The 15,598-nt window shown below is 44.7% G+C and overlaps 1 protein-coding gene across 6 annotated transcripts in view; it reads right to left on the bottom strand.

Moving 5' to 3' along the window:
• Positions 1 to 694: 694 nt before the first annotated feature.
• The window catches only part of hivep3b (HIVEP zinc finger 3b), a 38,585-nt gene continuing 23,681 nt past the window's right edge, over positions 695 to 15,598 (bottom strand). For 5 of the 6 annotated variants that reach the window (XM_005456706.4, XM_005456704.4, XM_005456702.4 and 2 more), the window contains 8 exons: positions 12,980 to 15,326; positions 12,350 to 12,639; positions 10,195 to 12,216; positions 9,739 to 9,887; positions 5,148 to 5,323; positions 4,877 to 4,978; positions 3,442 to 4,109; positions 695 to 3,235 (listed from right to left, as the gene is read on the bottom strand). In XM_005456706.4, the coding sequence (XP_005456763.1) occupies positions 2,576 to 3,235; positions 3,442 to 4,109; positions 4,877 to 4,978; positions 5,148 to 5,323; positions 9,739 to 9,887; positions 10,195 to 12,216; positions 12,350 to 12,639; positions 12,980 to 14,975 (6,063 nt within the window). In that variant the 5' untranslated portion in view covers positions 14,976 to 15,326 and the 3' untranslated portion in view covers positions 695 to 2,575. The remainder of the gene's footprint in view (positions 3,236 to 3,441; positions 4,110 to 4,876; positions 4,979 to 5,147; positions 5,324 to 9,738; positions 9,888 to 10,194; positions 12,217 to 12,349; positions 12,640 to 12,979; positions 15,327 to 15,598) is intronic. The other variant, XM_025911407.1, reaches the window with a different exon arrangement.

Genomic DNA, 15,598 nt, shown 5'->3' with positions numbered 1-15,598 from the left:
AATTAAAAATGCAGTTTGGGGAAGGCCAGGCAGATCGCCACATACTAAAGGGAGGTGAATGAACTTTTATTTTTTAAAAAAGGAGGTAGGGTAGGGCATAAAAATGAGGACAAACGGCTAGTGGTGCAGGGGACATGCATGAGGTGTGGGCCTTCTGTCCGGCACCCCTGGTCTAAAGCATCTGTACTAAAGGTCTATGCGCTTTGCTTACAGAAATTACAAGCTTGCCCAAGAGCGTCCAGCACGTCTTGATGAATAAAGGTTGGGATTGTAAAAGCTTTGTTTGTACCTCATTAATTGTATTTCCATGTTTCAGTAAATCACTGCACCCATTTCCCATTTTCCCATCAAAATATAACTTCAATTAGATTTTATTTATATAGTGCCAAATGACAACAACAGTCACCTCAAGGCGCTTTTGTATTGTAAGGTAAAGACCCTACAATAATACGAAGCAAACAGAAATCCCAGACAATCATATGACCCCCTCTGAGTAAGCAACAGTAGATATTTATCATATGATTTTAACGTTTTGTCCACTTTTCAACTGAATGGACTCCTTCTGGAGAGCCAATGCTGATAATGTTAAGAAATCATCAAATGTGTGAAAACAATTTGTCCTAAACTTGACAAACTGTTCTGTTCAAACTGTTCCGCTAAGGCAAAATAGAAGAAAGCCACGACCTCAAGAGAGTCTGGTGCATTTTTTGTTTTTATTTCTTTAATGACTAGAAATTTTGCTGTGTGAAATCCGCAGGGCACTTGATCTTCTGGTACCAGCCAACGACTTGGCATCTTAACTTTAAGTCACCAGTTCAAGATACAAGAACATCATGAAAAAGACACACAGATGTAATAAAAAGTTTGTTTCCCCCCCAATAACAAAAAGTTTAAAAAAACAAAACAAAGGACCTTGAAACAATAATCATTATCATCAAAGAATAATAAATAAGGAGCACTCTTCCCTGTACAGACATATATTCTAGTCTAAAATCTCTTGTAATAAAAATAGAACTTCAGTGCATTTCCTTTGACACATTTCTGCTGCCCCTTCAGCACGTCTGCGATACAACTCTTAGTTATCCTGGCATTAAAGCAATGGCCTTTAGAAAAGAAACAATCAAAAGACAAAGTATTAACCCTCCAGAAGAACATTAAAAAAAAAGCTGATATAAAATTTCACAGCCTTCTCTTTACTATACATCTCAAAAACACAAACCTGGACATAAAAGGCACAAGTAACTACAATTTTCAGTAATACTGGACAAACAAAAATGGAATTCTTTTTGATGAACAATTTTGGTCATTTACAAATGTATTTTTATTCCTTTCACATTGACAGCCCTGTTTCCAACAAAGTCAGGACCTGGATTAAAATGTGCATAAAAACAGAGTGCAGTTAATTGTGCACGTTTTGTACCCTAATATGAGAATAGCAAAACTTTTATTACTTTATATTCTTACTATGGTTTTTGTTATGCTAGATAAAAGAAATCAACACACACACACACAGACAGGCAACCATATAGGTAACTGTAAACACATCTAAATGACCTTAAATCAAAAGTGATTTGGAGAATCTAGAGAAAGCTCTTTAAGTTGTCATGTGAAAAGGTGAAAATACATAGAAAACACTGCAGCCTGAGATTTTTGTAGGACTGCAGTGACGTGAAAAACTGGTCCTATGGTTCGAATCATCAAAAACTTCTTTAAATTCTTCTGTAAATCATGGATGCTGTGTCCTGCAGGGTAAAGAGATATACATCTGGCTTGTGCTAAATCAGGTTTAGGATCAGCATGTGCTGCTATGTGGATTGTCTTTTTTAGGCAAGGTCTTGCTTATTTCAGCAACAAAACTACATTCTGCATATCACCATGAAGGCACAGAGGCTGCATCCAGGTGCCAGCACGGCCTGCCTCTCATTCAAATATTTGCTGCAAATATTTTTCTTAAGAAATGTAGAAATAAATATAGCAAAAGGATCCCAAAATGTTCTGAGTATTGAAATTGTGTTTAAAGCAAAACTAAGAAAAAAAAGATGCTCTCAGAGTTATAGAACGTGGTGTCCTCCTTTCCACAACACTTAGATGGTGTTTTAAAGGGTTGTGCTGCTGTCCCGAAGTTCTTTTTAAAGATGGTGATTAACATGACTTCAACTTGAAAATGTGCATATACAATTCAAAAAATTAATGTTTCTACTTTCAACATTTGTTATATTCTCTGTGAGATTTAAATCATTTGCAAATCACTGTATTCTGTTTTTATTTTACATTTTACAAAGTGTCAAAGTGTTCCAGCTTCCTTTGGAAACAGGGTTGTATTTACATTATTACCATATATATATATACATATATGTATATATATGTATATATATATATATACACAAACATTTTTTTTAAAGAAAAAAAGTGCATCTTTATAACAAACCTGAATATTGCCAAAGAACAAACATTTAAATTAACAATAGTATTGAAAATGTATATAAAAAAAACCCCAAAGCAATAAAAAAAACAGACTAGTGTAGCAAACAATAAAGCAAAATGGGATGCACGATGCATCGAAGTGTAGACGCTGTCAAGTTCTCTGGTCTCCTGTGGCTGAGTCTCCTTTAGCTCCTCCCTCCACCATATCACTACCAGATGGTCGTTCCTCCCTCTCTGGCTGTTGTCCGATGACACTCGAGGCTACCGGGGGTGTTAGAGTAGGGGGTGCTCTTGAACGGTCGTCTCTGGCGCAGTGCTCAGTGGTCTCAGTAGAGGACCCGTGGGTGTGGACGGAGCTGTGCGAGCTGCCATATTGCTTTGAGTCTGTGACCTCCAACTGTGGTTTGGAAAATGTTAGTGCTGTGCTAAGACCTTGCTGCCCTGACTGGCTGGTTCCTGCTGTCTGGTGCTCTGACCAGTGGTCTCCAGGAGTCCTAAGCCCTTGAGTCCTGGGGGTCCCGCCCCAGTATGTTTCAAACCTGGCCAGTGATGGCCCCTCCATTGGGGGTGATGTTGGGGACGAGGGGGTAGTAGCGTGGGACCTTGGTCTTGCCTGTACAATCTGGATCCCTCCTATTGGGATCATCAGATAAGGGACCTTGGCTTGCTGGGAGTGCATGGGAAGATGGCTGAAGATGTTGTCTGTTGTTTGGTGGCCAGGATAACCCTCACAAGTGGAAATGCGAAAAGCAGGTGGAAACAGGCTGGTGTCTGACCATGTTGGCCCTTCTCCTGCTGATCCGCTTTTCTCCTGTAGGGGGAGCAAAGACTATGTTATTGCTAGCTCATGAGCCGGCTCCACTAGTAGGCTACACAAAGTCCTGTACCCTGAGAGCTTTTTGAGAGACAGTGTAGAGAAGACATATGGATTGCTTAATGTTTCTCTGTTTGAAAGTGGAGCCACATATCTGTGACTTGTCTATGAACATGTGTGCTGTAATTAGAAAATAGACTTACCACTTTGATGTGACTACCTGATGTACCAGGGTTCTCCCATGGTAAGTACCCAGGGGTTCTGTGCTGCATCCCTAGGGGCGAGGGAGGTGTTGGAACCTGTGACGACCGGTAGCAGCTGGGTGAAAGGGGAAGGAGAGGAGAAAGGGGTCTGATGGGAGAAGGTCCTCGTTCGGGGGAAGGTGAGACATGTCGGCTGGGCGAAGGGAGCTCTGTCCTCGGAGAGAGGCTGTGGATGGGTGACGAATACTCCAGGCGGGGGGAGAGGCTGCGGCTGGGGGAACAGCTCTCACTGCTTGGGGAGAAGGCTCTTGGAGATGCCTTCCAGCCTCGCCGGGAGAACACTGCTCTCCTGCTCCCCGGCGAGGCTGCTCTTCTGCTGGGCCAAACTCCACGTGGGGAGGGCTCCTGACTGGTGCAGGGAATGGGACCCGGAGGCTCGGGGTCAGGAGTGCCTTGCTTAGAGTGCCTGCTGGAGCTTGAACGCCCCCCTGTTGATGGGTGGGTGTCAGACGATACAGAGGACGGTGGGTCCTCGTGGGACGTGGACTCCTCTTCCTCTTCTTCGTCATCGTCGTCGTCGTTGTCTTCGTCGTCATCTGACTCCTCCACGTCAGAAAACTGATGCTCCTCCTGTTCCTCCGAGCCGCACACACGCTCTTCACTCCCTGCTGTTTGTGCAGACACAGAAAAACACGCAGACTTTAGATGTCTATTCATGTCAACACCATGGACCCTAAAAACTCGTGTACTGGATGCGCAAAGTCGTGCAATAAATCCTCACACAAAAGTCACAAAACAGCAATTTACAGGAACAAGCACAAAGCGTGAGGACAGTCAAAGCAAAGGACAAACCAAACCCGGCACCCTTCAAACACACGTTATAAATAGACTGAGAATGAAAAGGATGGAATTTAATTGAAAAGCACCATGCCTCTATTCACAAACTATCTCAGCAGCCTTGTGAATGGAAAGACAGTTTAAATGGCGCATCCTTGGCTGTGATGAGTGTAGTCTGTTGGCAAGAAAGAGACAGCGAGAGAGAGGAGGGGTTGCAGAGGAAGGTTAGGGAGGAGATCGTGAAGGCTTTGAGGCTTTTTTCTGGCTTTGACGGGGAGGTGTCAGCTGTGGCAAAAGCGCTCAGCTTTGTTTCGTTAGATACCAGGAACACATCCTTAAGGACAGGTTACAGCAGCCAGACTGTTGCAACAACATCAGGACGCTGTGGCATGTTCTGTATTCTTCATTTATTTATCTTATACTTTTTCAAATTTCTTATGCAAGGCCAGAGGGAGGAGAATAGAACATCGTGTTGCATAAGCTGTCAGTGCTGAACAGCTACTATTCTTCACAGGCAGGAGTTCATCCAGCTGTGTACCAATATTTCTCCACAGGGGGAAGGCAAGTATGTGAGATTCATCCCCACCACCTGAAGTACCTGTTTCCTCGCTGTCCGGCTCATCCAATGATGACTCAGATACACCCATTGCCTGGCATTTTTTCCCATGAGCCTTTGACTTCATGTGTTTTGTAAGGTTTCCTAGGAAGAGAAAAAGAAGAAAGAGAATTTAAGACAAATGAGATTATCATTTTAGCAGCACAGCCAATAATGTGATCACTGGGCAAAAACAGCATTTTACATTTATACAATAGAAAGGACCAAAGTGCTCGTCACATTTTAATAAACAGAACCCAAATTTTCCATTCACCTTTGGTTTTGAAGGCAAAGTTGCAGTGTTTGCAAATGTATGGACGGACATCGGTGTGCGTTCTGATGTGCTTTTTCAGCATGCTTGGCTTCTTGCAGCGGATGCCGCACTCTCCGCATATGTACTTTCCCCTGCCGCGACCTCTCACGTAAACATACTCCTCATTGGACTTATACCTACGAGAAACAGACAGGTAAGAGATCAGAGACAGCAACTTTAAGGCTGCATTTATTACATTTTAGGTCACTTGAGGAAAACTGGAACAAGCTGTAAACACAACGTTCACATACCCCATTTGCAAATTTATCACGGTTATGGTGAGCAGATGCAGGGCAATATTAGGATTCCTTTATTGTTGTTCTTTTTTAGGGCAACTGGTGCTTTTCAGTCCAGTAATACCTCCTCTTTCTGATTTTATGTCTCTGTCCCATCTCAAAAAAACATTTTCCTCTTTATCTTCTAAACTGGTCCCTGAATGTGTCACTTGATGTGAAATCTATAAGACCGATTATTTCTGTACTGAAAACAGCACCACTATAAGCATACATTCATTGAATGAGCGTGTGTGTGTTACTGCTAATAAATACTCAAAGCGAGCCTGAGACCAGAACCAACCGAGGCAGATGCAAAATAATCAAACAGGAAGTCGACTTGTTTAGATGTTTGCTTCGACAGTCACACTCTGATAGACAGAAAACACTTAAGCATGGAAGAAATGAATGAGTTAATGAGGCATATTGCATAAAGCGCTATATAAGAACCCATTACATAACAACTGGGGACTAAGTAATCAGTGATGGGAGCCATTCTTTGTGAAACTGTGCCCAAATGTTCAGGCATGGCTATAATATATACACAGGTCCGCTAATCAGCCGACAAGCAGGCAGGTGATAGTTGTGAAAGCATAACAGAAAATAATTATTAGCAAAAATATGAGAATGAGAAGGGTTAGATTAGAATCAGCAGTTAACCTAACCCCACTAACTGCATGTCTTTGAACTGTGGGAGTACCCGGAGAGCCCCGGTCACACGGTGGATTCAAATCAGGATCTTCTTGCTACGAGGCAACAGTGCTAACCACCGCACGACAGTGCTGCCGCCATTTGAGCAAACAAATAATAAATAAGACCAGCTTGGCAAGAGTTACGACTGTGGCCTCACAGCAAGAAATACCCATCTTCAAACCTTCTGCTCAGCGTTCAGTTTGTGTGTTTTTCCTTCCTGCGTGATTTTAAAAAGCTTTTTTGATTTTTATGCCAATACAATTCAGCTTTGATCGTTGTTCATTAACACTTAAAAAACATAAAAACTTCAGACTGTGTATTTTTTTCACCTTCTAAAGTCGATTTGGCACTTTGTTGTGATGTTTTAGCTTTGCAGTATGGGCCTTAAGATTGCAACAGGGCAACGAATGCATTCACAATGACAACCCATTCTGCACAGAGCAGAGCGGCCAACCTGAGGAAAACAAAGGTAATAGAAAACCGCAGACAAAATATGAGACCCGCTCATCCAGATAACCTCAAATTTGGCACTGCACTTACTCATGTCCTCGGCAGCGCACCTGCCAAGTTTAAAGTGGATCTGATGAATGTTTGACGAGATAGGATGAGATAAGACAGGCAGATGCGCATACACATATTTCTCGATTTATCCGAGAGACAGAGCATTATGTTCGCCAGCTAGTTTTCAGTTAAACCCTGAAAACAGCTGCTAGGAGCCCAGAAGGTGATAATGAAAGCAGCAAACCCCAAAGCCCAAAATATGTACTCAAAGATACTTGGAGGATTACTGCAGAGTGCAATCATCATTCTTTCTTCTTTCACATTTCACAGTGAGCAAATTCAATGATAATAACAAAGATAACTGTGGAAGTTAGTGATTGCAGCACAGATACATGCACAAACACACACACACACACAAAACTGAGAAACAAGGCTTTCTTTATGGTGCAGGTTGGGGAAGCCCCACCAAAACCCCTTCAGCACTGAGTCCCTCCACTACACCCTGGTGCAAAGAATAGCAGCTATTCTGCTCCGAACGGGTGGCCCTGCCAACAACAGCAGCAGCTAAAGAGAGGGAAGGGAAGCCTGGCTATGGCCACCAACCGAAAATAGATACTACATATAAAAATCAAGCAACACATTTAGGTCTACTCTATAAAAAACATTGTTTATGCACAAGCTTCATGTTTACCAAAAGTCTATTTGTAGACACGGCGTGCCACAGAGGTCTTATATCTGAATGAATTGTCCTCTATGAAAAATCCACTACTCATGGGGAAACTCACAAATCATTCTGAATTGTAAATATCCAATCTGTGCCGACTGTGTCTAATTACAGGATGTCACGACAACTACGAGAGACCAGGCTGTGAATGTTCCCCGTTGTATAACAGAACCAGTAACGGCAAATCATAACAAATTGTTACACAACTATAAAATAGCCTCAGCAGTGAGATTGTGTTGTGTTCATTCAGGAGCTGGCTACTGTTTACCTGGCGTGCATTTCTTGCTACTGCTAAAAATATCCACCCACATCTCCGAAAAGAAAAAAAAGTAAAGTAACAGAACGGCAGAAGTTTCACTTCAGTTATCTAGCATTAAACCAGCAGCATATCTCTCGGTACATCCAGTCAAAAATCATGTTTTAGCTTTATGAAAGCCTTGTTGGATGGTGGGGGGAATAATGCGTCTAACCAAAAGGAGCCACTAAAGATGATTAAAACATATTTAATCCTCATTTGACCAGAAAGAATCTGAATAAACTAGTATTTTTGTCCTCAGTCTGGCTGACTGACATGGTTAAAGTGTTACAGAGTGTAAAAAAACATGCATGGTTAACCATTTGCACCAGAGAAACCAATCATGTTTTTCACTGAATCAGTTCAGCTGCTGCCCACATAAACTTCCCCAGACTTTCACTACGACTAGTAAAAAGCATTTATTGTTGCCCGTTTCCTGAAATCTATTATTGAGATGACAGTGTGGTACTATTAAACTCCAGAGAAGCCTGGAAGCAGATAAAATCTGGCAAGCCACTGGAACATAAACAAAACTGCATGATGCATATTCATAAAAGACTGCTTTCTAGAATGAAATGAGTGGCACACAGCTATGATTTCAAAGTCTTGACAAAAGGGAGACAGAGATAATGAGTCAGGATGAAAAGCATTCTGTTCTCTTCAAGATTGAGTAGCTGTGGCCATTTGCATGCATGGTGGAAACCAGGAGAACATCAAGGAGCAGGGATGCGAGTGAAAGACAGGAAGGACACAGAGGAGGTTTTGGAGGGAATGAAAACAAAATAATGTGCAGGTAAGTGAAACTGGAAGAGCTGCCAGAGAGAAATGGGCAACACCTCTGGGGTTTTTTTGTGGATGAAAGTGCACTTCCTGAAGTTCAGTGGCTTATCTACTGTTACGCGGACAGCTTCTTTACACCTGACATTCATGCACCTAAGCAGGAAACGCAGGGTTTGCCAAGTGTTAACACTCTGGAAGAGAAAAACTCAAAAATAGAAAATTTACCGAAACCAAACCATACCAAAAGGAATACCAGTATCATAGGAAATTATCCACGTAAGGCAACCTCTGTTTCCTTTTATTCTTTTCTAATTCTACTCAACTCAATTCAAATTTTTAAAAAACCCACGTTTTTCAAAGTGCTGTACAGAAAACAACAGGGGAATAGATAAGAAGTACATAGATACGAGATGTAGTGGATGCTAAACATGCAGTCATAGTCAAAAAAGGCACAGGAGGCACAGTGAGCAATTAGGCAGACTTGAATGACATTACGTAAAAAGAAGTTTTAAGTCTAGTTTTAAAAATCTCAATGGAGGGAGCAGATTTGACTGCACAGTTTGGGGGCAAACACAGAAAATGCCCAGACTCCTCTGAGTTTAAATCTAGACCGAGGGACAGTCAGAAGCATCCGATCAGCTGACTGGAGGGACCTGAAAGCTGAATAGGAGTTTAAGGAACGAGTCAAACCATGAAAGGCTTAGTGGCCAAACAGGAGGAAATCATAAAATAAAGATTTAATCAGATACATTTAATGGGGAAACTTTAGCTCGGAATACTTAAACCTCGGGAATAAGGCACTTGGTGCTGGAGGAAAAATCACTCAGACATTTGTGGAAAGCATTTATGTGTTACGCTGATCTGGTCTGTAGACAAATATGACAGCCTCGACTGTGACTCTGACTGCTTCATACTGTGCCTCCGTGTGACTTTTTATAGCCATAAAAATATTAATGAGAGTCTCACAAAGTTGGAGACAACCTTTTCCCCCCTCTCACACACACAAACCCACACATACACACACAGACGCTGCTAGCTCTCCAAATTAACACCTCTAAAACACAGACATTCATGCCAGCAGTGAAAGGAAAAAGCTTGGCTACAGGTACAAATGAAGTCCCTCTGGACTCGTGGCCTCCCATCTGTTATTGTATTTTCTCCATGCGCTCATCAGCTCTCCATAGGCTGTTTTGCAGTCAGCGGGCATTGGTTTGTGAAGAAGTTCGGGGGAAAAAGTGTAATGAGGAGCTGCCATATTTTGCAACTATGGAATTAAACAATCCTTACCCTCCTTCAAAGATGCAAACCCGAGAAGGCTCGCTCGGCTTTGAGGTGGATGGTCTCTCCACTTCTCGCATTTCTTTATTTTCTTCCTTCTTTTCAGGCTGCTGCTGTTCCTTTACTTCAGTGAGGGTGCTGGGTGGGGTGGCATGTACCTACACTCAAGGCACACATGGAAAAAAAATTCAAAACAACTTATAATAAAATGTTAAGCGCTGTTAAAGCAGGATTCAGTGTAATTCCAGCTGTCAAAAGGGTGTCGCACTGATTTATCATTATGTTTTTCTAATGGCACAATTGGTGACCATGTTAGAAAATACTAGCATAGAAGACTACAGAGCTTTGACTTCTAAGATGTAGAAGTATTCAAGAGCTAAACAGACCATGAAATGTTCTGATGTAAGCAAATTAAACATGGTCAACATTTAAGTGGAAATGTATGTTTATTGTGTTTATGTTTACCTCTGACACATGTGGCGTCCTGCTGTTTTCAGAGGTCACTTTGCCTTCGGCTGGAGTAGGGGCCGTAGCCATGGTATAAATCTCAGAAGTGTGCTTCTGTTTAGAGCAGAGCAGAGACAGGGCCACCTTTGTGCTGATGCCTGGCAAGTTGGGGTTGTGAGCGCTGACGCTCCAGGTTGAATAAACTGAGGTGCGGGGGTCCCTCTGGGCAGATGGGTTGGGTTTGACATACTTCTGGTAGCACCAGTTGACTGAGGTTGAAGTGTGGAGGCTGGGGAACGAAGATGCGCTTGCGCCCACCTCCACAGCTGACACAGCTTCCTTTTTTTGGGTGATTTTCTCAGTTGTTTCCTTTTCTTCCACCTTTTCTTCTCTGTCATTTTTCCTTGGCTGCTCTTCTGGCTGCCCCTGCACATCCGCACTCGTTGCTTCTAATGTATCTGATTTCTTCTTTTCCTTTTCCAGCTTTTTCCCAGTGGCCTTCCTTTCTTCTTCCTGTACTACCTTTGGTTCCACACGGCCCTCCTCCTCTTCTTCCTTATGGTGCTCCTCCTCCTCTTCCTCCTCTTTAACTCTTTTCTGATGACGCTGGGCTTCTGTGCTGAGCTCAAGACTGGCTGCAGGAGAAAGCATGCGCTTACTTCCTCCTGCCCCCAGTGGACCGTATCCATCTCCAGATCCTGAGGCCAGCTCCGATGACAGAGACAGAGGAAGAAGGCTCTTGACATCTGGAGAGGGGACCTTCAAGTAGCTCCTTTGCAGTGTCTCCCGTTCCACCTGGCCCATGATGACCATAGCCGTGCAAGAAACTGGTTCCTGTGAGCGGGTGGAAACCAGAATCTGGGAAAGTGTGGTATACATTGCACTGGCATATGTAGGTATATGAGTCTGGAGGCGTACTGGCACCACAAGAGACACTACTGGTGCAAGCTGTGCCAGGCATGTGGCGATGACCGGCCTTGGGTGGTGGTAGGAGATTGTTGCAAGCGACTCCTGAGTCAGTGAAGAAGACACAGAAGAAATGGGGGGTCTGCTTTCTGTAGTGTGAGGAAAAGAAATGTGTGTGGTAAATCTTGGAGGAACAGGCAAGTACACGGCCTGGCTAGATGTATTCCTGGAAGAAAAGTGGCGAGGAACAAGAGGGGGAAGCTGATGGAGGGGTACTCCCAACCTTTCAGCCATGTGGATTTGAGCTGGATGTATCTGTACAGGCGGAGATTCTGTGTGTGACTGTAGAAATGCTCTTTGAATGATTTGGGTGGGTAGTACTTCCGATATGGCTGTGGTGACAGGGAGGAGCTGGGACAAAGGCCCTGGGGGGAATGCTTGATGCCCTCTGGGGTGCAAAGGAAGCACCTCCTGAGAGGATAAAGAGGTTTGTGGCTGTAACAGCTGCAAAGCCTTTCCAGTGGCATCTAGGCTAAACTGGGGGCTTACTCCAGTGGAGTACAGAGGAGGAAGATTAGAGTGGGAAGGACCAGGTTGTGGACTCTCTGCTCTGGACAGCTGACTAGTTCTGCCTCCTACTTCCTGTTCTGGTTCCCCTAAGGGAGCATGCTTCACTAGAAGACACTTTCTCCTTTCCTTCCAGGAGGATGCAGACTGCTGAGGAGACAGGGATCCATAGTCAAAGGACTTACTTCTGGTCTCTGGGATCTGCTCCGTTTGTTGTGGACTAGCTGGGGCCTGCTCTGAGGCTGAGCGCCTCATCTCCTTGTGGCTTTGGTGGTGTTGGTGAGAAGCAGATGGCACCATCAACATCTGGGAGCTTTGGCTACTGGGAGCTCGGGCAGCTTGCTCTGATTGTGCTGCATCCTCAAAAGAAACAGAAAAGTTTGAAATGTTGCTTTCTTGACTGGGGCTGCGAGGCAAAGACATAGACTCAAAGCTGGACTCTCCAGAGGACTGGGCAGCTTCTGCCAGCCTGAGTCTTTTCTTCTTTGGTGGCAGCTTCTCTGCAGGGAGCTGGGCCAATGTCTGACTTCGCTGAGGCCAGTGGAACTCCTCTACTCTCTCTGCCTCCTAGGACAGATACATTTTTTTATAAATTTAGTATTTAAGTCAAAGGTAATGATGCTAACTTGGACAAACACATTGTATGAGAACAGTAAACAAGCCAAAAAAAAAAAAACATAATTCAAAAAGGTACATTTACCTTTGCTGAGGATGCTGTCAATGGGGGTGACACAGGTGGCATTTCAGCATCGGGCTCCACAGTAACAAGTATCTCTGGCACTTGGATATTTGGCTGGCGGATGAGGCGAGATGTAGAGGGTGATGGTTTTGGCTCAGGTTGTTGTGTTTGCTGACTCTCTCTGAGGTCTGGATCTTGACTTTCCATGGATATACTCTCTTGCTTCTCAAAAGAGCTAGTGTGTTGGATGACAGACACACCCTTCCTGTCCTGCTGCTGCTGTTGGTTTGGTTCAGTCTGTAAGGAAACACCTAGACACAAACAGTAGAACAATTAGCTCCCATTATAAGACATCAGTATTGTGCTTTTGAGTGATGCCACTTAGCATTTCGTGGATTCTATTCCCATCTACTGTACAGTGTTACAGGTTACATGGTAGTAGTTTTTCCCCTCTTTCTGTTTAACTATGTTAAGACAGTGATGTAGTTTTAGATATTCACTGCTTTAACTATTAGCTATATGATAATCTGCATGTCTCAGATGCTAAAAAGGAATAGAAAAGGACTTCAAGAGAATAACTGTATCGATTATGCAACTTAACATAATGATTTTAGCTACAAAACATATATTTTGTATGTATGAGAGACAAACCTGAGAGGGCCTGCTTCTGCTCTGGTCTGCGTGGTACTGGAATGATGCCTCCAGAGCTGCCGGACACAGCTACAGATCCAGGACTGGGAGGATCCTCCTCCAGACTCTCCTCTTTCCTCCGCTTCCTCACAGCCATGGCTAACGCTCGAAACTTATAGTGCATCATCAGCGGGCGATCTCCACTGCACACTTTACTTGCATCCCTGCTCTCTTGCTCCTGCCCTGGGCAGATGCTTCTGTGGGCCTCGAAGACTTCACTTTCTTGAAAGCGGGCCCCACATGTTCCACATTCAAACACGGCGGGACTCTTTTGCTGTTGTTGTTGTTGCTGTGGCTGTCTGGGTATTTCGGTGCCTCTTGTTGAGGAGGAGGATGTGGTGGGACTGGGCTCCTCCAACATTGACTCGGCTCCCAGGGGAACCTCTATGGCAGGCTGGCGCTTGAGCATACGCTGCGCGTGGCCGATCCTCATCTCTGCGACCACTGCTTGCTGCTCGTCAAAAGATTGGCAGAGGCGGTAACCTCTGGGTGACATGGTGCCAGAGGTAAAGGGCTCTCCTTGGCTGGTTGATATTGGCATTGAGTGGCTTCTAAGCAGAGGCACTGCTGACTGGTCCTGCGTACCTGGTGGATCAGCGTCAGGATTATGGATGTGCCTCAAACCACTGGGGCCTGCGGCTTCTCCTTTGGGATCAAAGGCATAGGGGTCTTTGGGGGCAGTAAACTTGGGTGACTCCATGCTGCTCTTCCGTGACAGGGAGGAGCGTCGAGGCTTAACGCTGTCAATCTCACTCGTGTCTACTACTGCTTCATTGATAGTGATGAGCTTGGTAATGTGTTCTATTACTTGGGTTTTGGGTACGGCGAAGGAGATGTTCTTCTCCTCGGTTCCTGAGGATGAGGAATGTGAGGGATGAGGCTGCTGCTGGTGGGGGCTCCGCTGCTGTCCTCCCAGCCTTCCATATTTCCCTAGAATAATTTCTGCGTAGGTTTTGGCACTGGAACTTGGAGGACTAACTTGGCATATATCGGTACTGCCTGATCCGGAGAAGTAGCCCGACTCTGTGCTGCCTTTACTGCCAGGCCCAATAGAAGAAGATGATGTGGAGAGGGAAGACGGTGGGTCATCTGGAGAAGCCATGGGCCCACGTTTTCTCTCACTAAGCCTCAGTGCAAGTCTTTGCTTGACAGCGTGGGAGTCTTCAGGCCTCTGGCTCTCCTCTGAGCTTCCCAGGTGCTCCTTACCTCCTTTCCTATGCTGCCCCAGCATCTCTTTAGAGGATTTTCTGTGCTGGCCTGTCTCTTCCTCAGACTCAGTGCTTTCTCCTTCTGTGTGTTCCTCAGGGTCTTCTCCAGCACCACTGCCTTCTGCACCACTCAAACTGGGCTCATCTCGACTGGATGCCAGACCCGCTTTAATACGATGGGCATGGGACTTGCGGTGTTTGTATAAGTTGCTCTTGGTCTTAAAGGAAAACCCACAGGGTGCACATGGGTAGGGTCTTTCTCCTGTATGCGATCGTATGTGTTTCTGAAGAACGCTTGGCTTGGCACATGGACGGCCACAGTAAGTGCACACATATTTCCCTGGTTTTTGTGGTTTCTTCTCCCCTTTCCTGGGTGAGCTCACCCCTTCTAGGCCATGTTGACTGGAGTGAGTTGGAACGCCGTGAGCATGCTCACCCTGGGTGGAGGACGTAGAGGGGAGGGATAAGGTTGACGAGGAGCTTGTAGAGAAGAAGCTGCCTCCTGAGGGACCTGGGGTATCTGAATGCTGCCATGCTACTGCTTGCTGCTGCTGTAACCGAAGCAGGTCAGTGCGCTTGGGTTGGCGGTTTTGTAGGCGGCCCAAGGCTCTGTGTACAGGACGAGGATTAGGAGGCTGCTGGGGTTGCTGAGGTGGACAAGAGCCCAATGAAGATTCAGATGTCACATGCTGCTGCGCTTGCCTTCCAGAGCGCTCCCCATCAGCCGGATGGCTGGGCTCAGCCTCCATAGAGTGGGGAGGAGACCTCACAGACTCGTAACGAAAGGCTCTCGGAGCCTCATTGGTCTAACCGCATGGCAGCAGAGAGGTCAGAGGCAGGGGAACATTGACAGACTAAGTTGTAAATCAAAATGGAGCACCTTTTTCAGAGTGGGCCAAAAGTTATGCAAGAGGACAAAATGAGGCATCATTAAAAGGTGCCCTGGAGCCGCATGGATGCAGGTAAACATGGATCATTTCTCCGTTCAAAGCAGCTCTACTTCTATCTAGCCTCAGCCATTTTAAAAGTCCTCCCAAGGTCTTTTTTGCATCTTCTTTGTTCGTTGGCAAGACTGTTAGTTGTTCGTCTTTTAAATTGGTCTAGAGAAACAGAAAAAGCAAAGGAAGCAATGAAAGCACTGAATGAGAAAAAGGAAAATTATAAATACGTTAATCATCAAGCAGATTCTTTTCAAAAAAGGTCCATGTGAAAATACTGTAAAAATAACATTTCCCTTCTTCACTTTCCAGCAAAGTTCCCCTAAATAAAGCCAACAAAACAAGACAAAGTAGTAATGAAGGTCCTGCTGTTTTGACTGCAGTCAAAAGTAAGAAATCAACAGATCATATTTAGAAACAGAAAACACAGTGGG

Source organism: Oreochromis niloticus, linkage group LG11, assembly GCF_001858045.2.
Source record: "Oreochromis niloticus isolate F11D_XX linkage group LG11, O_niloticus_UMD_NMBU, whole genome shotgun sequence".
Taxonomy (NCBI): Eukaryota; Metazoa; Chordata; class Actinopteri; order Cichliformes; family Cichlidae; genus Oreochromis; species Oreochromis niloticus.
The sequence above is the reverse complement of the archived record's forward strand: the minus strand, read 5'-3'. Positions and strand labels throughout refer to the sequence as shown.